General features: G+C 41.9%; 1 protein-coding gene across 3 annotated transcripts in view; it reads left to right on the top strand.

Annotated features, from left to right (window-relative positions):
• The window catches only part of PDK3 (pyruvate dehydrogenase kinase 3), a 138,963-nt gene that overhangs the window by 75,886 nt on the left and 37,629 nt on the right, over positions 1 to 25,448 (top strand). For all 3 annotated transcript variants that reach the window (XM_033850127.2, XM_033850126.2, XM_033850125.2), the window contains exons 2-5: positions 8,741 to 8,882; positions 12,608 to 12,679; positions 16,519 to 16,703; positions 18,434 to 18,523. In XM_033850127.2, coding sequence (XP_033706018.1) covers positions 8,773 to 8,882; positions 12,608 to 12,679; positions 16,519 to 16,703; positions 18,434 to 18,523 — 457 coding nt within the window. In that variant the 5' untranslated portion in view covers positions 8,741 to 8,772. The remainder of the gene's footprint in view (positions 1 to 8,740; positions 8,883 to 12,607; positions 12,680 to 16,518; positions 16,704 to 18,433; positions 18,524 to 25,448) is intronic.

Raw genomic sequence — 25,448 nt, 5'->3', positions numbered from 1 at the left:
ACATGAAGGGTAGCATGGGCTTCAGCCCCCATTAGGAAGTTCTGCATATAGTAGCACGTTCTGTATGAGATTTTTGTTTGTTTTTAGAATAGAATGGCTCTAGTAGGGTGTTTTTCTTTAAAATAATAGAACGGCTCTAGTTATAGGAAGACCTTTTTCAGAAGACTGCTTTTTTCTTTAAAAACTCATTTTATTTTTTAAAAATTGAAGTATAGTCGATTTACAATGTTGTGTTAATTTCTGTTGTACAACAAAGTCATTCAGTTACACATATATACATTCTTTTTAAAAATAGTCTTTTCCATTATGGTTTATCATAGGAATATTTTTAATATTTACTTTTATTTATTTTCTTTTATTATTTTTTTGGCTGCTTTAGGTACGTGGACTTCTCTCTAGGTGTGGCATGCGGGTTTTCTCTCTCTAGTTGTGGCACGCAGGCTCCAGAGCACGTGGGCTCTGTAGTTTGCGGCACGCAGGCTCTCTGTTGAGGTGCGCAAGCTCAGTGGTCAGTGGTTGCGGCGCACGGGCTTAGTTTCCCCGCGGCATGTGGGATCTTAGGTCCCTGACCAGGGATTGAACCCGTGTCCCCTGCATTGGAAGGCAGATGCTTTACCACTGGGCCACCAGGGGAAGTCCCTATCATAGGATATTGAATATAGTTCTCTGTGCTGTACAGTAGGCCCTTGTTGTTTATGCATTCCATGTATAAAAGCTCACATCTGCTCACCTCAACCCCCCACTCCAGCCCTCCCCCGACCCCCTCCCCCTTGGTAACCACCAGTCTGTTCTCTATGTCCTTGAGTCTGTTTCCATTTCGTAGATAGGTTCATTTGTCATATTTATAAAAATTATTCATTTATTTTTGGCTGCGTTGGGTCGTTGTTGCTGTGCGTGGGCTTTCTCTAGTTGCTGCGAGCAGGGGCTACTCTTTGTAGTGGTGCGTGGGCTTCTCATTGTGGTGGCTTCTCTTGTTGTGGAGCATGGACTCTAGACACGTGGGCTTCAGTAGTTGTGACACGCGGGCTCAATAGCTGTGGCTCACGGGCTCTAGAGCGCAGGCTCAGCAGTTGTGACGCAGGGGCTTCGTTGCTCCGCGGCATGTGGGATCTTCCCGGACCAGGGCTCGAACCCGTGTCCCCTGCATTGGCAGGCGGATTCTTAACCACTGTGCCACCAGGGAAGTCCCCATTTGTCATATTTTAGATCCCACATATAAGCGATACCGTATGGTATTTGTCTGTCTGACTTCATTCAGTATGATAATCTCTAGGTCCGTCCATGTTGCTGCACATGGCATTATTTCGTTCTTTTTATGGCTGAGTAGTATTCCATTGTATATATGTACCACATCTTCTTTACCCATTCATCTGTCGATGGGCATTTAGGTTGATTCCACGTCTTGACTGTTGTGAATAGTGCTGCTATGAACATAGGGGTGCATGTATCTTTTTGAAGTATAGTTTCGTCCAGATATATGCCAAGGAGTGGGATTGCTGGATCATCTGGTAATTCTATTTTTAGCTTTCAGAGGAACCTCCATACTGTTTTCCACAGTGGCTGCACCAACTTACATTCCCATCAACAGTGTACGTGGGTTCCCTTTTCTCCACCTCCTCTCCACCATTCGTCATTTGCAGACTTTTTAATGATGGCCATTCTTACTGGTGTGAGGTGATACCTCATTGTCGTTTTGATTTGCATTTCTCTAATAATTAGCGATGTTGAGCATCTTTTCACGTGCCTATTGGCCATCTGTATGTCTTTGGAGAAATACCTATTTCAGTCTTCTGCTCATTTTTGGATAGGGTTGTTTGCTTTTTTTGTTGTTGAGTTTTAAAAACTTTTTAAAGTTTTAAACTTTAAAAACTTTTTAAAGTTTACATAGGAAATCCCTGTGTAAATATGCAGTATTGTAATTTATTTGACTATTCCCTTATTGTTGGATACTTAGGTTGTTTACAGTGTCTCTCCCAAACCTTTTATTTGGAAAAATTTCAGACCTCAGGAAAAGTGATAAGAACAGTAAACACCCATGTTTAGCACCTAGATTCACCAGTTACTTTGCTATATTTGCTTCTTCCCCCTTGCATCCATCCCTGTCCGTATCTCCTTGCCTCCCTCTCTGTATACACCTTTTTTGCTGAACCATCTTGAGAGTAAGTTGCAGATGTAATGACTACCTCTACATACTTACATATATATCCTAAGCATGAGAGTACTTTCCTAATAGCCACGGTACAGTTATCACAGCGAATTTATCATTGATTTATAATATAATTGAATATTCACATTTCCTCTAATGGCTCATGGCTCCTGTATTGGATAGCTGGGGTCTAGAACATACTCAGGAGGCACTGTGGCCCCAGGAGGGGCTTCTACCTCAGTAATGCAGCACCAGGGATAGAGGGCAGGAGTGAGAGGTAGGAATGGCTGGGTGAAAACTGGAGAATGAACCAGAAGTCTGCAAACAGAAGGGTTACCCTCCATCCTGATCATCAGAACATTAATAGGCAGGCACTTACCCCTAGGCCAAGTGAAGGGCAAGGAGGGGGTTCTTCTCTAAAGACCCTGAAAGAACTGTTTAAGGAGAATAAGGGAAGCTGGTGTGGTGTTAGGACCCCACCCAAAAGCCCTATGTAATCAGGTGTTTTGGGTGCTCACTTAGTCCTTAGGCTGCCTCACTGAACAAGCAAGGATCGCCTGCCGTCTGAGGGAAGCCTACAGCAAGAGAAACTAACATAAATAAATGGCCCAACAGTGACTCCAAAGAAAACAAATTCAGGTAGTAGAAGAGTGCTTGAAAGTATAATTTGAGAAATAAATGATCTTGTACACCTCCTTCTGAACATCTTGGGGCAGATGGTGTTTTCCAAAGATGGCTTTTCTATGATGTGCCCTTGCCAGCCCTCCACCAACGCGGGGGGTCTGATCCCCTCCCCCGGAGTCTGGGCAGGCTGTGGTTGCTTAGAACAGTTGAGTATGGCAGAAGGGGACTAGCTGTGTGACTTCTGCGGCTGGGTCATAAAAGGCCATGCAGCCTCTGCCTTGTTACTGAAGCCATACAGGAATCCAACCAGCCCAAGGCCGCCATGCTGTGAGGAAGCCCATGGTGAGGCCACCTGGCGATGCTTCAGTGGGCGATCTCAGTCAGTAAGCAATCGGCCCAAGGGTCAGATATGTGAGCTGGAAGCCTTCAGGTAGTTCCAGCCCCCACGGTCCAGTCACTCTTCCAGCGTTTAAGTTTTCCCAGCTGAGGTCCCAGACCAGCCTTCCCTCCTGTGTCTTATCTCAATTCCTGACCCACAGCATCTATGAACATAATAAACAGACATTGGGCTGAAAGAAATAGTGTAATAGCTGCATGTTGTTGGGGCATTGAGTTTGATAGGGAATGAGGTGTGTGTGAAATACCTGATCTTTGGCTCTTTGGCTCTGAAGTTTCTGACTTGCTGTTAGTAATAATAACCCAAATGGGCCAGCCTAGAGTGGATGCAGCCTCAAGTTTGGTAGACCCCAAACCCACTACCTATTTTGATCTCTTTAAATTCAGGAATAAGTTTTCCCAAACACAGGAAAACTGTTAAACTTCCCAGGCAGTGCAACACTATTTCTGGACATGGAGTAAAACAAACATTTTCAAAGTATAAATGAAGCTGAAGAAAGAGGGGGGATTCTTTTGAAGGATATTCACAATCATTTGGTAGCTCTCCATTCACACTTACGGTTGTGTCTTCTGCAGGACTATTCAATTAATTATTGTTTATAGCCCTGGTAAGTTTGAGAATAAATTACTTATGCTAAAATTCAGTGTTGTCAGGAGATTGAAATCTTATAAATACAACTGAAGAAAAATCAAAGAGCTGCCCCTGAAATATTATTTTCTCAGTTATATTTTACCCATATTAACATGGCTAATGGTAAAAATACATTGTAAACTCAAACATTTAATTGACAGTAATTAGAAAAAGCAGCATTATCAGAATGAGCTGATCATTCTGTTGGGTTTTAGTGCCTTGCTGGTAATTTTTCCGTTTTTTTGCCCTCCTTTTCCACTCCCTGATTCCCTCGCTTACACTCCTAAAACATCCCCCACCAAGCCTTAAAGCTGAAAGATGTGGATAAAGATAGCCTTCAAGTAATCCAGACAGGAGACTACATTTTTGGGAGTTATGTGCTCAGCTCTCTGCTTTAATTATAAGATACATTATCAGGTCATTTCATTAACCGAAGAAATAATTATTTTTTTCTGCTTCCTGTAAATTAGTCGAAAAGAGGATTTAGAGATTCACCAGAAATATATGCCACTGTGGAAACCAGGTATAAAGAATAATGTCGGAACTCTTGCTCTCAGAAGGCTGCTCAAATGCTCCTTTCTTATCAGAGACCATCCCTGAGAGGGCTCCCCGTATTAAATCAGAAGTCATGTATGGAAAAAAAACAAAACAAAACTCATTTGTGTATACTTACTGCTCTGTGGTGACCGAAATGGGAAGGAAATCCAAAAAAGAGGGGATATATGTATACATATGGCCGATTCACTTCGCTGTGAATCTACTGAAACTAACCAAACATTGTAAAACAACTATACCCCAATTATAAAAAAAGTCATTTGTGTTTCTGTGTCTGTTTATCCTGTGTCTTGGTGAACTGGAAAGCCATTTAGAACCTTTCTAGACAAAGCCAGTCGTACCTTTTGCAAATGTAGTAATTGTCTCTGACTTCTCAATGAAAGGGCGAAGTATGAAAAACAAACAAAACAGAAGAGAATTAAAGGGTCATCAAAAGAGGAAGAAAAACTGAAGAAATACACAAATGTATCTAAGCCAGTGACTTATTTGCGTTCACGAAATCAGAATTTTCCATGCCTCTCACACACTGCTTCTTCGTCTTTTTCTGAACTGATACTAGGGAAAATTTTAATCGGTAAATTTGAATAAGATGAAGTATATGGAGAAATGCAGAATAAAAATAGAAAATCAAAATTAAGGAATGCAGAGAAGCCAAGTAAGCGGGGAAAAAATGAAGTCAAATGACTGGGAAGAATAACTGGAAAATACTCAATATGCCAGAAGCCTTAGAAAACCAGAACCCTTTTGAGAGGACATTCAGTTAAAACCAAAAGTTTCTTTTTGGTAAGTTAACTAAAAACAAGATTGTTTGAACCCTTTGATTTAAACTGAATATTTAACATTAATACATAAGATAAAATACTTTCAACTTATATGAGGAAAACCACAGGAAGGTTAAAACAAATCAGGCATTTCATATTTATTTTTAGGCTTACTAATTAACTAAAAAAGACTTATCCCCCTGTTTAAGCTGATGTATAATTAAGGTATCTGAGTACAAAGAATTCGTCTCTAAAGCTAAATTAGAATGTAGGAGGCAAAACCTGAGATTTTGCAGGTACTCTTTCTCTTAAAAATACAAACTTCTGAAAGTATTCTCTATTCTTCTAGTAAATCGTTGAGACACTCCCACAGGTGAGGCAGTCTAATCAGTGCCACGGGGGTGGGGGCGGGGGTGGAGGTGGGGGGGTATAGAGACAAAGTTTCTTTCAACACTAGTTTATGAAAGGCTGATAATCCAAGAAGCCTAGAATAAAATGCTGCCTTGAAATGTTGGTTATTTCAGGCCACGCCTAGTAGTTAGTTGAGTCTTCCAGTTAGTGCAGAGTTGACCAATGGAAACACCAAGGCCTTTTATTTTAAAATAAATAAAATTGGATGGTAGGGACACGGAACATACTTTAATCCTTTTTTAATTATGTAGAATCATCAGATGAGCACAGGCGACCGCGCTGAACCAGAATGCAGTCACGCTCTCAGGGCTTAGCGTCAGACTGTTTGATCTGGCACCCCATGGCCTTGGGCTGCGCTGCTTTATACAAGCAGGCATCATTAGTGATTGCGATTTAATGAGCCCCCTCTTCTCAGTTTTAAGAACCTGTTCGTGTTAAATGTTGAGCGCTTTTTAACCCTTGCTGCAACCTCTGCGAAATCGGTCCTGTTCTTATTTTATAGATGGTTACACCGAGGCTTCGACGTGTAATGACACTTGCCGGTGTTCACGAAGCCAGTGGATGCTCAGGACAGGATTCAAAGCCAAGTCTAACTCTGGCATCTGATCGCGGCATTACTGTCCTGCCGGACTGCGGTCTTTTAATCTGAATTCTGAAGTCCAAAAAGCTCAAAAAATTGAAGTTCTTTCTTTATACCTGCTGCCCAAACTAAGTCCATGGCAAAACCTAGCCTGCAGTGATCTGGGGGCCGTGGTCTTCCCCTGCTCAGTGTCGACGTTCACAGATTGCGCTGTAGCTGTACTGTGTCTGTAGAGTAGACTGTTTCACGCAATGGAGGCACGTACTCTTTTTAAAACTGAAAACCTTTCAGTTCTGAAAGCCGTCTAGCCCTGTGGATTTCCAGAAGAGACGTGCACCTGACTGCCTCTCACCACCTGGCACCTGCCAGACCGCTGTCACTTCCCTGACCCTCCCTCTTCACCCTACTCCCACCCCCAGCCCCACGCCCCCCACCATGCTGTTGATGTGCTGCTCCTCGTGTGCTCTGGATGTGGAAGTTTAAGCATGTCAACTTTCAGTACCCCTAAAAACTCAGATAATTTTTCAGAATCCTAAGGTCACACTGCTATTTCCAGTTCCAATTCAACACTACAGGGTTCTCGCTTCTTCCACATTCCCTAACTTCCTTCTCCGCCATCATTTTTTTTGTGCTTTTTTTTTTTTTTTTAAATGTCCTTTCTCTTTAACCAGGGTACAAGGTATTTCTCCTGGTATGTGCAAACGTACATGCACATTTTAACTTAGATAATAGGTCCTTCATTTTATAATGAGGTTCATTCTGAGTTTTGAAATACCAGCATTTTTAGTGCACTTAAAATGATTCATCCATAAAAATTATATACAGAACATTTTAGGAATTATATATATATATAATGTAAAGCAGCCTGAATCACCTTAAGTGTTAATCATCTAAGGCCAAATGAATGTGTATGGAGTAAGTGTTGGAAGGTCATTGCTGAGGTATTACACTCCTCTTGCTTTTTGGAGTATTTCCCTTAGGAGGAAGGGCAAAGGCAGAATTATTGATTAAAGATTTACTGGAGGCCTTCAATATACTACTCACTTAGAATGAGGTAAGTGAGGGATGGGTTAAGAATTTAATCTTTTATTCTGACTTTTTTTGGAAATGGAGAAAAAGGGGGGCAGGGGGCAGTGGAGGGAAGAGGTTCTGCAGATGACTCTCAAAAGTGGGTTCTATGGGACTTCACTGGTGGCCCAGTGGTTAAAACTCCGCGCTTCCAGTGCAGGGGGGCACGTGTTCAATCCCTGGTCAGGGAACTATGATCCCACATGCCGCACGGTTTGGCCAAAAACAGAAAACAAACAAAAAAAAAACAGTGGGTTCTTTTATTTCCAGTCTTATTCCGTGAGGACAGGAAAGAATTTGGCTGGAAGTGTTAGAATGGATTTACTTCTGAATCTCTCTTGCTGTCTTCATCACATTTGGAAGAAAGAGGAGAGTTTGGAGGAGAAGATGGCTCGATGAGCCCTGCTTCTCTCTCTCTTTGCTTGGCCCCGAGGTTGCCTATTTCCCAGCGGCCTCCAGGGAATATGGGGCATCAGGCAGGCCTGTCCGAATGTGAGAGAGTTGGAACAGACCCATCAGTATCACAGAGGACAGAAGAAGAACTAATGTTCGCCGAACACTTGATCTGTGTCAGGCTCCATACATGTTGTCACATGTAGTGTTTACAAAAACTGACGTTTCATCCCCATCTTACAGCTGAAGGCCGCTGAGCCTCAGAAGTTAAGAAGCTTACCAAGGGTAAATGGAGAAGTCGAGGCTGAAGCGCATTTCTGTCCCCAAAGCTCATGTCTTCTCTATCACATCCTCTATCCCCCAACTATCACTGGGTTTACAGCAAGGTTGGAGTTTGGGGGCAAGACCAGTCGTGTTACTGCTCTGGTCACGTGGCAGCCGGGGAAAGGGCTCGGGTTCCTCTTTCAGGTGGCCTGGTACCTTTTCTCTCACTGTGCCCCTCGTTGCGTACATTGTGTGCACAGCCAGCGCAAGGCAGTCAACAGAAGACTCCCTCTCTGAGCTCTGTCATCCTAGTCAACACTGTATCTCTGTCCTCTTGGACATGCTGTAGTCCATCCCTCCATTTCTGAGGCCACCTGTGAGCTGGCTTCTCGGGCACCTCCCGGGTCCTGTGTCTCGGTCAGAGCTGGGGTCTGTGGCTGCTTCCTGGTCCCTGAAGAAACACATTTGAAGAAAATCTTAGGAAGCAGTCGGCCCGCAGTAGGTGAATAGTTGTGGAATGAATGGGTCTCTTGCCTTCTGGAAACCCCCGTGAACAGGAGTGGGTTTACATGTTCTCCTACCTTTGTACTTGGCAGTTTTCCCACAGCGTTCATTTGATAACAAATTCAGATTCTGTCCCAGGTTACTTTTATACCGCCACTGGTAACACTAAGGATGTATTTGTGCTGAGGGAAAAACACTGCTTTCAAGGTTGCCTCTTGGAATAAGGGTTCTTTTTCTATTCTAATTAAATTATTTTCTTAAACTTGCTGTTTCAGAGGATAAATATTTAACTAGAGACTGCAATATTACTTAATTTTATCTTCCCGACCAGTCACTGGGCTACCATGAGAACATTTTATTATTCCGTTAGATTATAAAATCATGGAACATTTTTCATCTCTTAATAGGGAGAGATAATGCATGTGAGAAAACTTCATATATGTTCCTACGAAAGGAGCTTCCTGTGCGCCTGGCTAACACAATGAGAGAAGTTAATCTTCTGCCGGATAACTTGCTTAACCGCCCTTCGGTGGGATTGGTTCAGAGTTGGTAAGTAAATAGCGTGGCTTCAGATGCGTCTACCCAGAATGCTCTGAACATTTGGCATTGGGACCATTCTCCCTAAACGTACACGTACTGCTTCTGTGGGAACGAGTCATTCAGGATGGCCGGGTTTCCCAGGTAATTAAAAGTTGGGTTTTTTTTTTTATTTTAACTGACAGTGTATAATTGTCCTAAGGAAAATACTTTTCAACTGTACTAGACACTTTCTTGACTTTTCAAATTTTTTTTTCTGGTTATAAATGTGATTTTTCATTGAAGAAAATGGGAAAGTACAGAAAAATATAGAAGAATAGCAATGCAGTGTCCCATGTGAGCAGATCTGCAATTCTTTGGATAGGGGGATGTTGCTGCTTTGATCCAGTCTCTGCCGTGTTTTTTCTGTTTTCCTTTTAAAGAAGTTTTTAGAAGACAGTACTTATTTTAGGACAAATTAAGTCATTTAAAGGGGAACCTCCCATGTGAAAAATACGAGCTAGCTGCTGTACCTCATCTCCCCCATGAAAAGTCTGAAGTATCTTCACAGAGTATGTTAGCATTCAGTCAGGTGTAGCTCTGATGCTTAAAGCATGTGCTGTCTAATTGAAGAAGTTGAATTTGTGACTGAACTGCCCACTCAGTAGGCAGAGTGGGATGGGTGAGTGGTGGGAGGGAAGAGCAGGTGGTGTATTTTTAGAAAGGGATTTGCATAGATTTGAGAAGCGCTCGCTTGTCTCCTCTGTATCCTACAAGCAAAGAAGTCCCCGTGGAGAAAGCTGGAAGGGTTCAGGAGGCCAGATGCACAAAGTGCTCTCAAGCCAGCACTGAAGGAGGTGCCATGGGGGCCTGGGGGAGGGAGGTGCCGACTGTGGTCTGCGCTGCCCCTTGGTGCGGGGGGGTCGGGGTGGGGGGTGGAACTGACAGGGACAGGGAGAGCAGGTCAGGGGATGGGAATGATGTGGACAGATATGGGGAGAGCGGAACCATGAATTAGTTGGCATCTAGAGTATTAACGGAGGCCGGGCTACTGAAAGATGGCCATTCAACAGTCATTCCTCAGTAATACTGATTATAATAAATTCTTAGGGTTGAGAATGAATCATCTGAGAAACACTCTATTGGGTGGTCCGTCCTTGTCCCAGACAAGCAGCAGCCCCTCACCGAGGCAGGCGCAGGGGCCCCAGGACCCCAGAAAGCTCAAAAGAGGTGGCGACCATGGCTCCCATCTTAAGGTCACTTGGATTCTACTGTAAACTCATAGCTTGTTTCAGGAACAGCGAGTACTTGTTTGCATGAGACTTCTTTATTGCTCCAAGACCATGATTAGATCTCCAGCAGAAAGTATATAAGCACTCCTGGGAGCTAGCTACTGTGCTGGGAATTCTAGATAGGCTAGCTGGCTTTCAAGTCCCCGGTCATGGTGGCAGTGACAGTCAAACATTTACTATCACTTATGTAAAAGTCACTTCAGGGGCTTCAGAGTGAATTGCTGACTCACATTACTGAGTCAGCTCTTTTTTTTTTTTTTTGGTCTCCTTACTATTTCTCTCCCATAGCCATTGCAAACTTGTGCATGTTACTTCTTCCCTTTCTTTTTTAAACATTCAATTTTGAAATAATTGCCTATTTAACAGAAGGGTTTGCAAGACTAGTAGCAAGAATTCCCATATCCTTGCACCCAGATTCACTAATTGTTAACATTTGGCTACATTTGTTCTATCATTCTCATTCATATTCTCTCTCCCTCTCTCAATATATTTATATATGTATGGTACACACATAGAATACATTATTTTTTCCTGAACCATTTGGGTTAATGGTATACATCATGCCCCTTTACCCCTAAATACTTGAGTGTGTATCTCCTTAGAACAACTCTTAGAAAACTACAGTTTGATTATCCAATTTGGGAAATTTAACATTGATACAGTAATATTATCTAATATGTGGACCCTACTGTCTTTCATCACTAGTCCTAATAGTGCTTTTCTTTTTAAGCAATCCCTACCCTCACCCCTGATTTATGAATCCAGTTCAGGATCATGCATTGTGTTTACTTGCCATTTCCTTTTCCTCTTGAAAGCAAATCTTAAGTATAACAGGCCGTGAAGCCCACCTCAGTCAGTGTTCTCCTTGCTTTCTTGACTTTCAGGCCAGGAAGCTCAGCATAATCTTTGACTCCTTTCCATTTATGACTTTGCCCTTTAAATGAACTGTCCCCTTCCGGAAGGATGGGATGCCTGCCTGAAATTCTGCTGATATGTGGCAGGGCAGAGGGCATCACTGTGGATGGCTGACTGTGGCCTCTCAGGGTGGTTTAACCTAGTGATTTCAACAATGTCTAGTTCATAGCCTTATATGCCCAGAAACTTTTAAAAAAAATATACCCAGCAACGAACATACTTCAGTATCATGTGTTGTCACAAAGTTCAGGTGAGGCTGATTAATAAAACGTCCTTCCTGTTTATTTATAAGCTTAACAGTCATTTTTAGTTACTGGCGTGCCCTCATCCTCTATCCACAGTGGGATAGTAGGATTAGTAGTCATTAATTATTAGAAATAATTAGAATAAGGGATAATTTTTTCAGGACATGTTAAGACCCAAAGCAGAGCTCATATACCTCTAAGTAATTGGAATCTTTGAATCCGCACCAGATCCGGCAGGTCCAGTCTGGCTGTAGCCGCTGCTGTAATGTGCCTCTCTAAGTCCCATTTTTCCTCTGTCCTCCAGATCTTTGTTGGACATATTATTTCTTATACTGGCCCTGAATGAGATATGTCAGTATTCTTAATCCAGAAGCTGTTTCTGAGGGCCTAAGAGGAATTCTTTCTCCTTCATCACATGTTGATGAAACTAGGTTAACTGTGAGAAGGAACCTTCTTTATTTCTAGCTCTAGGTTCTTTTTTTCCTCCTTTTCCTGCTGTGCCACGCAGCTTGCAAGATCTTAGTTCCCCAACCAGGGATTGAACCCAGGCCCATGGCAGTGAAAGCACCGCTGGACCGCCAGGAAACTCCCCTAGTTCTAAGTTCTTAGCATGCACTTCAGGGTCACACACGTGCTTCTTAAATTTTCTGTGCACTTTTTTTGGTAATCAAACTGTAGACTCGATGTATCAGTTAGGACATGTGTGTTAGGGAGTAGCAGAAAATCCAACTAAACCTGGCTTAAGCAATAAATTGTAACTGTAAGATCCAGCCATAGGATGAGGTTTTGGTGTTGGTTTGATTCAGAGATTCACGAGATTATCAAGGCCCTACTTTCCATGGGGTCGGCTTCATTTTCTGGCTGGATTTTCTCCTGCTGACAGAATAGCTGCAGCAGTTCCAGGCTTTACATCCATGGACCACATTGTCCAAAAGCAGAGCAAGTTAATTTCTCTCCCAAAGACCGCCAGCAAGTCTGCTCTCTTATTTTAGTGGCCTGAATCGAGGCAGTGATGTCCATTCCTGAGCCAATCCCTGTGTTCAGGGAAATGCGACTCAGTGACAGGCTTAGGCCAGAACTATCGGACTAATTAGGAATTAGTGACAAGAGAAATAGGATTACCCAGAGAAAAACAGGGCCACCCAGGAGCTTTGCATGGTATCAGCTTCCCCGGAAGCACTTGGGCTACATGGCGGGTGGAGGGGATTGGATGGATACCTGGGTGGAAAGTTAACGTACTCCTAAGGAAAAGGGAAAGGAGGATGGATGTAGGGTAGGCAACTAACACAGTATCTCTTTTTTTCAGGTATATGCAGAGTTTTCTTGAACTTCTAGAATATGAAAATAAGAGCCCTGAGGATCCACACGTCTTGGATAAGTAAGTATGGTACCAAACTTACCTGAAAGTCAAAATATCTAGGTTAAAAAATGTTTTGGTAAATGGAACTCATGTCATTAAGAACCAAGAAGTACAACTTGGACGAAAGCATTAGGTTTCTCAATGGGTAACAGCTCAACGTTGCAGTTTTTTAAAATTTGAGTTAAGAATTTAACATAGTACCAAGGGAATAATGACCCTTCCAATTACGCTTCATGGTCTAATTCTTAATCCTTGTCTTCTGGTGAACTGGTGCTGGACACTCACTGTAAATATTACAGTAAATGTTCCACCTAGTGGTAGTTTTAAGAATGCACTGGCCCCTGTGTATACATGAGTTTATGTACTTAGTCCTTTACAATTTGTTTTTAAATTTTCAATGCGATATTACATTTGAGCTCAGAGAATCAATAATGCTTTTATTTTGGAGCAGCGTAAAAGCGTATGCTATTAACATAACAGCTATTCTGAATTCTGTTGCTGCTGTTAGGCACGAAGGCTGCTAAATTCTCATGCTGATGGAAAATATTTCTGGTTTTTCCCTTTTCATTGAACCGGGAAACGCTGACCCTAGCTCTGAGTGTGGTTTTTTCACCCCCAAGAGAAATTGTGTCCCCTTCACATTACTTTCCTCCTCTTTCATGTACCCATCAGTGAATGCATATGGCAGGCCTGTTGTGCTGAGGAATTCCTTTCTAAGTAGAAACCTGACCCACAGCATTGTGACACCAAATGCCTTACATGTAGCTGTTCCGTAAAAAGAACTAAGAAGCACCGTGTTCCATAAGAGACCATAGCTGGAGGCATTTAACCCAGCTCTCTCAATTCACAGATAAGAAAACTGAGGTCCAAGATGTGAGCTGACTTCCCCAAGATTGTAACATTAGTTAGGAGCAGAGCTGGATCTGTAAATCATGTTTCCTCTTCCTTGGTACGTCGCTCTTTGCAGTGCACCATACTGCCAGAACTGCTGGTCTGAGTCATGAGTAGCTAGCTGAAATGTAGTTACAGATTAAAATACAAAGGGAAAAAAGTCCTGACCTGTTTTATACTTTGCTAGGTGTTTTGCTAATGGGTCTATGAAATGTGGAAAGGGAGGCATTGGATTAGAGCCCCCAGCTGTAATGTTTTTCTTGTTGTAAGCCCTTGCTGTCATTTAAGTTATCAAAGTTAAATAAATCGAACTCAGAAGTTTGGTTTCTCAAAAGTCATTAGCTAGTGACAGTTTGGCTGATATCCTCCAAATTAGGACTGACCTCTGTAGCTTCAAATTTTGGGATATAGATTTGTGGAAGTTTATGATATTAAATTTCTGCTGTGTGTTTCCTGGAGTCCTGTCTCAGTTTCTGGAACAGGTTATCAGTCAGATGCGATTTATGGACGCGAGCCTGCTTTGGAAACTGCCAAGTGCTGGATCCAATGTGTACGAGATTGTAATGATAATAGCTCTCGCTCAGTGACGTTTAGTAACTTGTCCAGGTTGCCGTGAAGCTAGTTAAGAGACTTGGGATTGTAGAAGCCCGAGTTTGCAGTGAAGGAAGGAGTGGAGAGTTCTGCCCATCGTAGCAGCCTTTTCTTATCGGTGAGAGGTTATATAGCAGTCATGGGCAGGGAAACCACTTAAGTAAAGTGAAAGTAGCTTAGAGGACAAGGATGTTTGTCGTAATGATAAAGTTTAGAAGAGCCCCAGAAGATTGGGGAAGTAGTCTGAGAATTGAACCATTGAAGCAAGTCTCCTCCCCTCAGATAAGTTGAGGCACTTTTCTACTGTAATGAATTGTTTCAGTTTAGTAATATTTAATTTATGAATATGGTGGGAAGAGCATTATGTAAAGGATAAATGGTCCATTAGAAAATTTCTTGAGGATATTATGACCTTATAATTTCTGAGTTGATTTATTCATCTTTGCTGTCTTTGCACATATGTATTTGTTACAGAAGTATTTCATCATTGAGAAAAATAAGACTATTTGGGTAAATAAGGTTACTCCAAATTTCCATTACTGGGGGCCAACCACTGTTAACATTTTCCTTCCATTTACACTTTTAACTAGGCATGTATATTTCTATATGTGTAGAATGTGTGTGTGTGTGTTTTACAGAAATAACAGTGTCAGCATTATAGATCTACACCATTAGTAGTAGTTTCATAGTGGTCCATCTGCAGATAACTCATGTGATTTGACCTCCTGTCATTGGGTTTTAGAATAGTTCGTGGTTTTCTTGCTACTATAAGCAGTGCTCTAAAGAACAGCTCTTAAATACAGCTGTTGGCCTTGTCCAGTTATTTTCCTAGAATCAATTCCTGGGAGTGGAATGACTTTCTTTGGGCTTTTGATATAGGCTGCTCGATTGCCCCTAGAAATGCATCAGTTATGCTCCCACACTCTGGCTGACAGTGGTTATTCTTTGCCAGTCTGTAAGCGGAGAATAGCGTTGCATTGTTTTAATTTGCTTTTCTTTTATTATTTTGAAGGTGAAGTTGTTGGTGTTTGCGTTTCCTCTGGTACATTTTCTATTGATACCAGGCCCCTTGCCTAGTTTTCTGTTAGGGTGGTCATCTTTTCCTTCACTAAGAATAGTAACTCTTGTGAATATATTTTTCCCAGCTTTCACTTTTTCTTGACTTTATAATGTGTGCCCCTATAAAATTGCTGAAATCCTGCATAGCCCTATTATTGGTTTCATCGTGGTTTCTGCCTTTGGTATTAGAACAGCCTCCCTTTACTCCAAGGTTATATACTTATTCAGCTGATTTTCTTTTTCCTTTTCTACAATTTCACCCTTTTACATTTAAGTCTTTTAACCCATTTTGGGGCTTAAAGTTTAAAATTGAGGTGTGACTTAAATTGTTAGCCAGCTGTCCCAACTAATTTGTTTCCCTACTGATTTACATTGTCACTTTATCGATATGCTGAATTTTTACACACACATACTCATTCACCCTTGATCCTGGTTCCAGGCTTTTTATTTGGTTCCATTGACTTGTCTTTCTGTTCTTAGTTACCATTCTCAATATATTTTTCCCTCTGCACTTTTACAGTAATATACTGGAATTCTTGAATAGGTTTGTCTTAATCACCATTGTTCTATCTACATTTCGTCAGCATATTTTACTGCTGAGAGAAATTCGTTTCAAAATTTTATTCTTAAAAAGTTTGACATTATTTCTTCATGGAAGCTATTTCTTTAAGACTCCATAATAAATCCTTGGAGATTTTTGGGATTGTCTTCATGTTGTCAGAAGAAATATTAATATATTCTGCAATTATGTATTCAGCAAACAGTTATAGAATCTGTATTATTAGTAATCACTTATCTGGAAAGTCAGTGGATTCCTAAAAAGGCATTTGAGCATTTTTTTTTCTTTACTAGAACCTTCTACTTGTTTTTTTGGGGTTTTTTTTTTTGCGGTACGCGGGCCTCTCACTGTTGTGGCCTCTCCCGTTGCGGAGCACAGGCTCCGGACACGCAGGCTTAGCGGCCATGGCTCACGGGCCCAGCCGCTCCGCGGCATGTGGGATCTTCCCAGATCGGGGCACGAACCCGCGTCCCCTGCATCGGCAGGCGGACTCTCAACCACTGCGCCACCAGGGAAGCCCACCTTCTACTTTTTGTATCTCTGAAGGAAGACTTTCTGTAGAAAGTTTCAAGCAAAAACTGAGTAATACTTTAGTTTCTCGTGAGTACTTCCTTGTAGCCTGTGATGATAATGATGTCTCTGCCTTATAAAATAAATACCAACAGGTAAATAGTACTGAGATAGACCTGGGAAGTTTATACATTAGCCCATGAGATTTTGACCATTTTGACCGTTTTTTTCTTTCCTTCCCACACAGCTTTCTACAAGTTCTGATTAAAGTCAGAAATAGACACAATGATGTGGTTCCTACAATGGCCCAAGGAGTGATCGAGTACAAGGAGAAGTTTGGGTTTGATCCGTTCATTAGCAGTAACATCCAGTATTTTCTGGACCGGTTTTATACCAACCGCATCTCTTTCCGCATGCTTATTAACCAGCACAGTAAGTTGGCTTTTCTTGGTCCAGTTTTGAAAAGATAACCAGAGTGATTTCTCCGACATGTTTTCCTGTTGCTTCATTTTTAATTTACTGATCTGCATTTTTGTCTAGAAATTTCATTTCTAGTTCAGTTTCTCCTAAGTGAGTCCTATCTGTGAAAAAGCTAATCATTAGAACTCTCTGTTAAAAGAAATCCTTGAAAGGCTTTTTGGGTGCTCATATTTGAGACAGGACCACTGCCTGCCTTTTAAGCCTCTCCTGTTACATTCCTGGTGGGGGTGAGGGACCGGCTTTAATGGCAGCCTGGTGTTCATCTCTGAATACTTTCAGTGTCTCTAGGGTCTGTTCTAGTCTTCATTCAGGATGTCACATGTTTTCCTTTTTGGTTTTAAAAACATTGATACTAACAATATTGAACTGACAAGTTGGCAATATGAGCATGGATCTTTTATTTCACAGTGATCAGTGAAATCAGATTAAGCGGGTTTGTCAAACCCTAATCTTGTATTGAGAGTTTTAGTCTCCTCTCTAGGCTGATAAGCAGATAAGAAAAAAAAAACAACAACTAAAATTCTCTTCACAAAAACTTTTAAACTGATTTTCAGCGTGTTTCTTTGTCGGATTTCATAATTCTTATGAAAAAGCATCCAGGTGTCTAGCGTCTAATTCACCCTCTCTGTTGAGTCAGAAAATGGACAGAGCATCTTTATTTTACTAATGTGTTTTATTTGGATAACCAAATGTTATGCAGCTGTTAAATGTGGGTTTGTTCTAAACGTGTGTCTGTTTAAAATGTAAATGTTTGACAGTTTACAGGAAATTTATAGGGGAAAAAAGAGAACCCAAATACTATTTAAACTACTTAGATAACTACAGTTTCTTTCTGACCTACATATGTGTGTCTTCATATATACGTACATGTTTTTCGGTCGTTGACTACGTTTGCACACCTCTTGGTTTTCTTCCACTTAATTAGTTGGCACTTTATGTATTGGCCTAATGCCCATACTTGTCCTTTTTCATAATTAAAATCTCTACCTATTTTGTTTAAACATTCTCCTTTTGTGGAGCCTGAGTTATTCCCAATTTTTGTTTGATTTAAAAATAGCTGCACATATAAACATTTGAATTCAGATTACTTTTTTCTTTGGGGGTCCTTTTGGTTTTTTTCAGAAGTAAAATTTTGCAAACCTTGTATATTATGAAAGTAGTTAAATGTACTTTTAAAAACGCTTGCACAAATAGCGTTCGTGTGTAGTACGGTGAAAAATAAGCTCCACAGTGGAGGCATTTGAGGTGCTCATGGTGAAGACCCTGTGCAAGCCTGGTCTAATGGTGCAGACTGCATTTTCTAAATATTTAGTGAATGTTGGAATAAATGTCTAGGGTAGTGCTGAGAAGGTGGGTAAACTTGGCTGAGGATGAAAGGAAGTTTTTTTCATCCAAGTCACGTTGTGTTGGGGAGAGCGGGTTGGGTACCCGGCCCAGGTCACTGCTTTAGGACCTGCTAACTGCACCTGGCAGATTTCACAGCACATCCTTCCTCCTCAGTTGTCTGATAGCTGATCACCCACCAGTTGAGTGGATTCTGTTGCTCTGAGTCACTGTGGATGCTAAAACGGTTTTCACAATAAGAAAATCTTTTCAAAACTTACAAGCCCCATATTTCTCTGCCTGACCATCCTAGCCTGCTGTGTTTTTAATCCTCTCCCTTTTCCCTTGTGTTTGTTTAGCACTACTGTTCGGCGGTGACACCAATCCTGCGCATCCCAAACACATAGGAAGTATTGATCCCACTTGCAACGTGGCTGATGTTGTGAAAGGTAAGGAGGCCAATGTAACGTTAGTGGTTGTGGTTCCAGTAGGATTGTGGTTTCGTTGAGGCAGCTTGGCTCTAGGGTTATGGCGCTGAACTGTTTGCTGGTTCATCAGGCCACTCTGGGCCCAAGCCATTTGATCGAAATATGCCTTGTTCTTTCTAGGTGGCTCAGGAAGCGATGCATAATTAGTAATGTTCAAAATCGGAGTTTCTACTTCATTGACTAAGGCTTTTCTTATAGTTCTAGCTAAACAGTAAATATTTATTAGCTTAAGAGTCTAAGTTTCAATTGCCACCACTGTCTGAAAATTTCAGAGACTGCAAACCCCTGTTATAAAATTCAGCTGAATTCACGTGTTTGTAAAACGTATATATCTTTCTGACATGCACTCCAGGTTTTCGAATCTACATGGCATTTGGGCTTCACGGGTTCACTGGATGTGGAGCTGGACTCTGTTCCAGCAGCCTCAGGGTAGAACAGAACCCTAGAGCCATATGTTCCTAGTGCCTGGGCACTTGGAATTTGAACAGCAGTCTCCTCATTTTTCATTTAAGATCAATGCTAGCTCCAGAAAGCCTTCCTGGTTGTAAGTGATCCTCCAGGTTCCTGGACCTCTTCAGTGTTCTTCGGTGTTAGGGTTATTCTCTGCAGCCTCGGATCCCCAGACTGTCCCCTTTCCTAGATTGTGTCTCCTGCTGTGGCCCTCCTCTCCTTATCTAAACACACACCTTACTAGTTTCAGGACCATAGCTCTCTCCGATCTTCATTGGGATCTCTGTTGCTCTTACTTTTTCTGGATTGTGTAGCTAAATGACCAGGAGGCAGACGAGGGCCTTGTCTCCTTGGCAGAGCTCTCAGGCCTGCCTCAAGCAGAGTGACCTTTGCTCTTGGAGCTTGGAGGGCCAGGGGACGGTGCCCCATGTGGGCAGCCTCCCCAGTGAGGAAACAGACCAGATCTTCAGCCGCTAAAGCTAAGGAAAACCTGTGCTGTTTGATTACCCTGGGCATCCCCCTGGTGGCCTTAGCTCAGGCTAGGCTTGTCAGGCTGCCCTGGCCTCTGTTTAGTTAGAAAACATGTACTCACATTACTTCAGTTACAAGTGAATAGGCTCAGCTTCAGCACCCTAAGAACCCTGTATGTAGGTTTCTCTCTCACAAGATAACCCTCTGTAGGCCCCCAGCAGGGAAGGGAAGCAGGTTTGGTCTTATCACCACTTGTATGTTCATCTGGCCCTAGCCAGTGGCTTTTATGATTCAGAAAACCTGGTTCAGATAGTTGACTGCCCTTAGAAAAAAAAAGGTACACATTCATAAAGCAAAAGTGCATTGTAATATATTGCATATGTGCCTTTTCTCTTGAACTGCAAGCAATTTGAAGTCAGGGTATTTGTCTTATACTTGTTTTGTGACTCGCATAGGACTTAGTATACGCCTGTGTAGATGGTCAATAAACATTCCTTGGCTTGAGAAATGTTCGACTTTTCGGTAATTTACTTTTAAAAAAGCTTTATTGTGGTACAATTCACATGCCATACGATTCACCCATTTAAAGTGTACAATTCAGGGGTTTCTAGTTTATTTACGGAGTTGTGCGACCATCACCATAATCCAATTTTAGGACTTTTTCATCACCCCAAAAGAAACCCCATAGCCATTAGCAGTCACTCCCTACTAGCCCTCTCCCCAGCCCTAGGCAACCACTAATCTATTGGGTTGGCCAAAAAGTGCCTTCCGTTTTTAAGTAAAAATAAAAGACACATTTTTCATTTTCACCAAGAACTTTATTGAACCACATATTCACCCTTTTGTTCCACTACCTGCTGCCATTTTTCAGGCAACTTCATAATTCCATCTTACCAAAACTTTTTATCTTTGAGCAAAGAACTCTTTCAGGGGCCTTTGAGTCTTCCAGGGAATTGAAATTTTTTCCATTAAGAGAATTTTGTAAAGACTGAAAGAAATTGAAATCCAAAGGTGCAATGTCTGGTGAATACAGCCGATGAATCAGAACTTCGCAGCCAAGCTGTAACAGTTTTTGCCTGGTCATCAAAGAAACATGTGGTCTTGCGTTATCCTGATGGAGGATTATGCGTTTTCTGTTGACTAATTCTGGACGCTTTTTGTCTAGTGCTGCTTTCAGTTGGTCTAACTGGGAGCAGTACTTGTTGGAATTAATCGTTTGGTTTTCCAGAAAGAGCTGATAATAGAGGACTCCCTTCCAATCCCACCATATACACAACATCACCTTCTTTGGATGAAGACCGGCCTTTGGTGGGGTTGGTGGTGGTTCATTTCGCTTGCCCCACAATCTCTTCTGTTCCACATTATCGTACAGTATCCACTTTTCATCGCCTGTCACAATTTGTTTTAAAAACGGAACATTTTCATTACGTTTAAGTAGAGAATCGCATGCCAAAATACTGTCAAGAAGTTTTTTTTCACTTAACTTATGTGGAACCCAAACATCAAAGCAATTCATGTAACCAAGCTGGTGCAAATGATTTTCAGTGCTCATGTTGGATATTTTGAGCATGTCAGCTATCTTCCACGTGGTATAACGTTGATTGTTCTCAATTAACGTCTTGATTTGATCGCTGTCAACTTCAACTGGTCTACCCAACCGTGGAGCATCTTCCAGCGAGAAATCTCCAGCACGAAACTTCGCAAACCATTTTTGACATGTTCGATCAGTTACAGCACCTTCTTCATACACTGCACAAATCTTTTTTTGCGTTTCAGTTGCATTTTTACCTTTCTGGAAATAATAGAACATAATAGGCCGAAAACGTTGCTTTTTTTCTTCCATCTTCAATATTTAAACGGCTACGCAAAATTTCACCAATTTTGATGTCTTTTTTTAAGTGCACGCTGATATGACAGCTGTCACATACAATCTAACAAAATTGTTTCAAATGAAGTTAAAGACCATTAAGTGCTACTACTAGAGCCATCTTACGGAAAAAACTAAACAAACCTTTTGGCCAACCCAGTACTTGCTGTCTCTATAGATACTCCTTTTCTGGACCTTTCATATAAACGAAATCATACAGTATGTGGTCTTTTGTGAATGGTTTCTTTCACTTAGCACAGTGTTTTCAAGTGTCATCCATGTTGTAGCATAAACCGGTACTTTGTTTCTTTTTATGGCCAAGTAATATTCCACTGTATGGATAGACTGCATTTTGTTTTATCTATTCATCAGCTGATAGACATTTAGGTTAGCTAGGTGACCTTGGACATGTTACATAACCTCTTTGGGCGTCAGTTTCGTCATCAATAAAATGGTGCTCTTGGCAATTCAGCTGTGTCCTAGGGTTAAGTGAGATAATATATGTAGAGCTCCTGAAGCAGCACTAGCACCCAGGAAGGGCTGTAGATAGACAAGTTCATGAGCATCCTTGGGCCTCATGTGAGTCATTTGCCTTCTCATTTATACCATTGATTATATAATAAGTTGGTGCCTTTGCTTTTGTTTCTGGCATAAATTATCAAATATTTTAAAACATTTAGGACATTTATAAGACACTTGAATATTTGATGAAATATTTCAAGAAATATTGTTGATTTTTTTAGGTATCATATTGGTATTGTGGTTATTTTTTTTTAAGGTGTCCTAGCTTCAAGAGAGGTATTTTGAAATATCACACATGATATCAAATGCCTTGTGGGATTTGCTTCAAAATTATCAAGAGGTAGGGCAGTGAAAAAGATCAGGCTGTGTTGAGAAGTGTTGAGGCTGGCGATGAGTGCACTAGGATTCTCTGCACTGTGCTCTGCACTTCCGTCAGCGTTTGCAATTCTTCATAATAAAGTTGTAAAAATGTACTCCCTTTAAAAAAATGGTTCTGAAGAACCTAGGGGCAGGACAGAAATAAAGTCGCAGACGTAGAGAGAGAATGGACTTGAGGACACGGGGAGCGGGAAGGGTAAGCTGGGACGAAGTGAGAGAGTGGCATGGACATACATACACTACCAAATATAAAATAGATAGCTAGTGGGAAGCAGCCGCATAGCACAGGGAGATCAGCTCGGTGCTTTGTGACGACCTAGAGGGGTGGGGTAGGGAGGGTGAGAGGGAGACGCAAGAGAGAGGAGATATGGGGATATATGTATACATATAGCGGATTCACTTCGTTATACAGCAGAAACTAACACACCATTGTAAAGCAATTATACTCCAATAAAGATGTTAAAAAATTGGGCTTCCCTGGTGGCGCAGTGGTTGAGAGTCCGCCTGCCGATGCAGGGGACACGGGTTCGTTCCCCGGTCCAGGAAGATCCCACATGCCGCGGAGCGGCTGGGCCCGTGAGCCATGGCCGCTGAGCCTGCGCGTCCGGAGCCTGTGCTCCGCAACGGGAGAGGCCACAACAGTGAGAGGCCCGTGTACCTCAAAAAAAAAAAAAAATCATACTCCTTTTTATCATCTCATTGTTTCTTCACAAAAAGTCTCTCACTAATTTTTCAGAGAGATTTTAACCATGAGTCAGTGTAAGTAGAGAAGTAACGGACTGTTCTTGGCAGTTGTTAGGGCAGAGGGATGAAGCAGCGCTCAAGTGAATCAGAGGATGAGGCTGGACGCTGGAGGAGAGCAGAAGCCATTGTTTTGAGCATTTACTGTCTGTGTGGCTCTTACTGGACTTATTACATCCTGCCCGGTCTTGGCATCGTTCTGTACTTCTGTTGGTCTCTCTAATGGGGGTGTAAATTCCTCAAGGGCTGGAATTACTCTCATCCACGCTTGCCTCACTCCTCTCAGGGACAGAAGTTTCATACCAAACACTAGCGGAAGATTGTGTGCAAAACAGTTGGATCAGTATTTGAAAGAAAGAAACTAGAAGTTTGTGCCTCCTGCTTTCTTTGGCCTTTCTAGTCGAGGTTTTGACCCTGGGCCCGGTCGCCTCCCAGCCTCTCCCTCTTCCCGCGCTCACTCACAGCTTTATCTTCACTCTTTCTCCTGCCCCTTTTGACTTTATACCCAATGAGTCCACCAGTTACCATGAACACATTTTACTCCATCCTCTCACGTAACCATTCCTACCACTCATCTGGCACAACTTAAAGCCTGGGCTCCTGGCAAAGCTGTATCCCATGATGATCACCCCCCCATGCCCCTCTGCCACGGGGCATGTCACCTCCCCCAGCACACTTCCAGCCTCACACTCATGGGGCGAGGGGCAAGGACTGCGCTGCTCCCTGTTCCCCACCGCTTCTTTCAAACCGTGCTTTTCATTTCTTCATAGCCTCTTTCCTTAAGACAACAGTGGAGGCTGGTTTCAGATTCTGAAACTGCATGAACCCGCAAAGCAACTTCCACATCATCAGCTCTTCTGCCGCCTTCATTCCCTTCATAAATCATACCCACAGCACACTGAGGACGCTTGGCTTGTACGTACTTTCTAGAATGCCCTGACGCTTCTTCCACTTGGTGAGACATACGCTTACTGAGGGTCACTTACTTGTCCTCACACCGTTGGTGTAAGTTATACCACATGAATATGTATAAATATACATAATTTATTTATACGTTATGTAAACTGAAGAAACGTGAGTACAAAAAAGAGACTTATTTCCATAAAAATCAAGTCGAATGCTTTGGAAAGACTTGATAAAGAAGAGATTCTTAAAAATGTCATGAAATGACTGTGAACAAGATAACTTTTAGGTGACAGGGCGGCACTGAGTAAAAATCCCAGAAGGAATCTGCACTCGGATTGCTTGACAAGTATCTTTAAGTTTCTTGCACTTTAAAGAAATAGGAATTGGAATTCATAGATGTGTGTGATATTGTTTATCTAAGAAGTATCATCTGGAACCCCAAGCTGACGCCTCTTCAAAGGAGAGACATTGGCCTTATATGAAAAGATTGGTAGAGGAATAAATTGTGTATTCAAATGTGTATTTTAAGTTAATGTTTACAATTGTAGTCATTTTATGGTTTCCCACTATCCAACTTTTTTGTCAGTCATCCAACTTCTGTTTCCGTTTTGGTCAGTCAAGAGGACTAATACCATATTACCAAAATAATAAAAAGTGCTCATTGAAGAAAACTGAGAAAATGTGGGAAAAGAGAGAAGAGACTAAAAATCACCTGTCTTCATAACCCAGCAAGAACATTGTTTTATATTGAATTCATACCAAGTTTACAGATAGCAACTGTGAATAATGCGTCTCTTCATATGAAATCCGCAGTACTTGTGTATTTCCCCATCTCCAGCACTAATGCCCATCACACACCGCCTTCCTGGATGAATTCAGTGTCTGATCTGCTATACTGATAACCTCTATATTCAAATAGTTTTCCCAGCTAGGTGTATATAATCTTTATTCCTCAATGAGATATTAGTCTTAAATCAGTTACCTTTCCTACCATGGCAAAATTGGCTAGGCACCCTAGCAGGAAGCCTGAAGGTCTCTTTCCTCCCCGTGGAGAAAGCATATTTTAATAGCTTTCTGTTTCATGCCCTGTGGACCCCACTTTTAATTCTCTAAGTGTCTGCATACCGAAGCAGAAGCTCTTTCTGGCTCAAAATAAGACTGAGAAAAAATAAACAAGGCAGACAGCACGAACTATCAGAAGGCCTGGAAGTTCTTCCATGTCTTCTAGCAAAAAGGCACTGGAGTCTCCGCCCCCAAATGCCCCAGGGACAATAGTCAGAGTCCCAAAGGGCCCACGCCCCCCCAGCTCTTCTTCCCAATACCCCCGAATGCTGTCAAGGAGAGGAAGAGATGTGTGTCAGCTTCCTTCAACTTTCAGTGACGTCTTACCATTCCCTTCCTCTTTTGAAAGTAGTTGGTATTTTTTTCACTGATTTTTACCTTCTCCTCGTACCTTCTGAGATTTTTCAGCTAATCTTCTTTACAATGTTGTGTTAGTTTCTGCTGTACAACGAAGTGAATCAGCTATATGTATACATATATCCCCTCCCT

The sequence above is a fragment of the Tursiops truncatus genome, chromosome X (assembly GCF_011762595.2).
Source record: "Tursiops truncatus isolate mTurTru1 chromosome X, mTurTru1.mat.Y, whole genome shotgun sequence".
In the NCBI taxonomy this organism is placed as follows: Eukaryota; Metazoa; Chordata; class Mammalia; order Artiodactyla; family Delphinidae; genus Tursiops; species Tursiops truncatus.
This window is presented reverse-complemented; position numbering and strand designations above follow the sequence as displayed.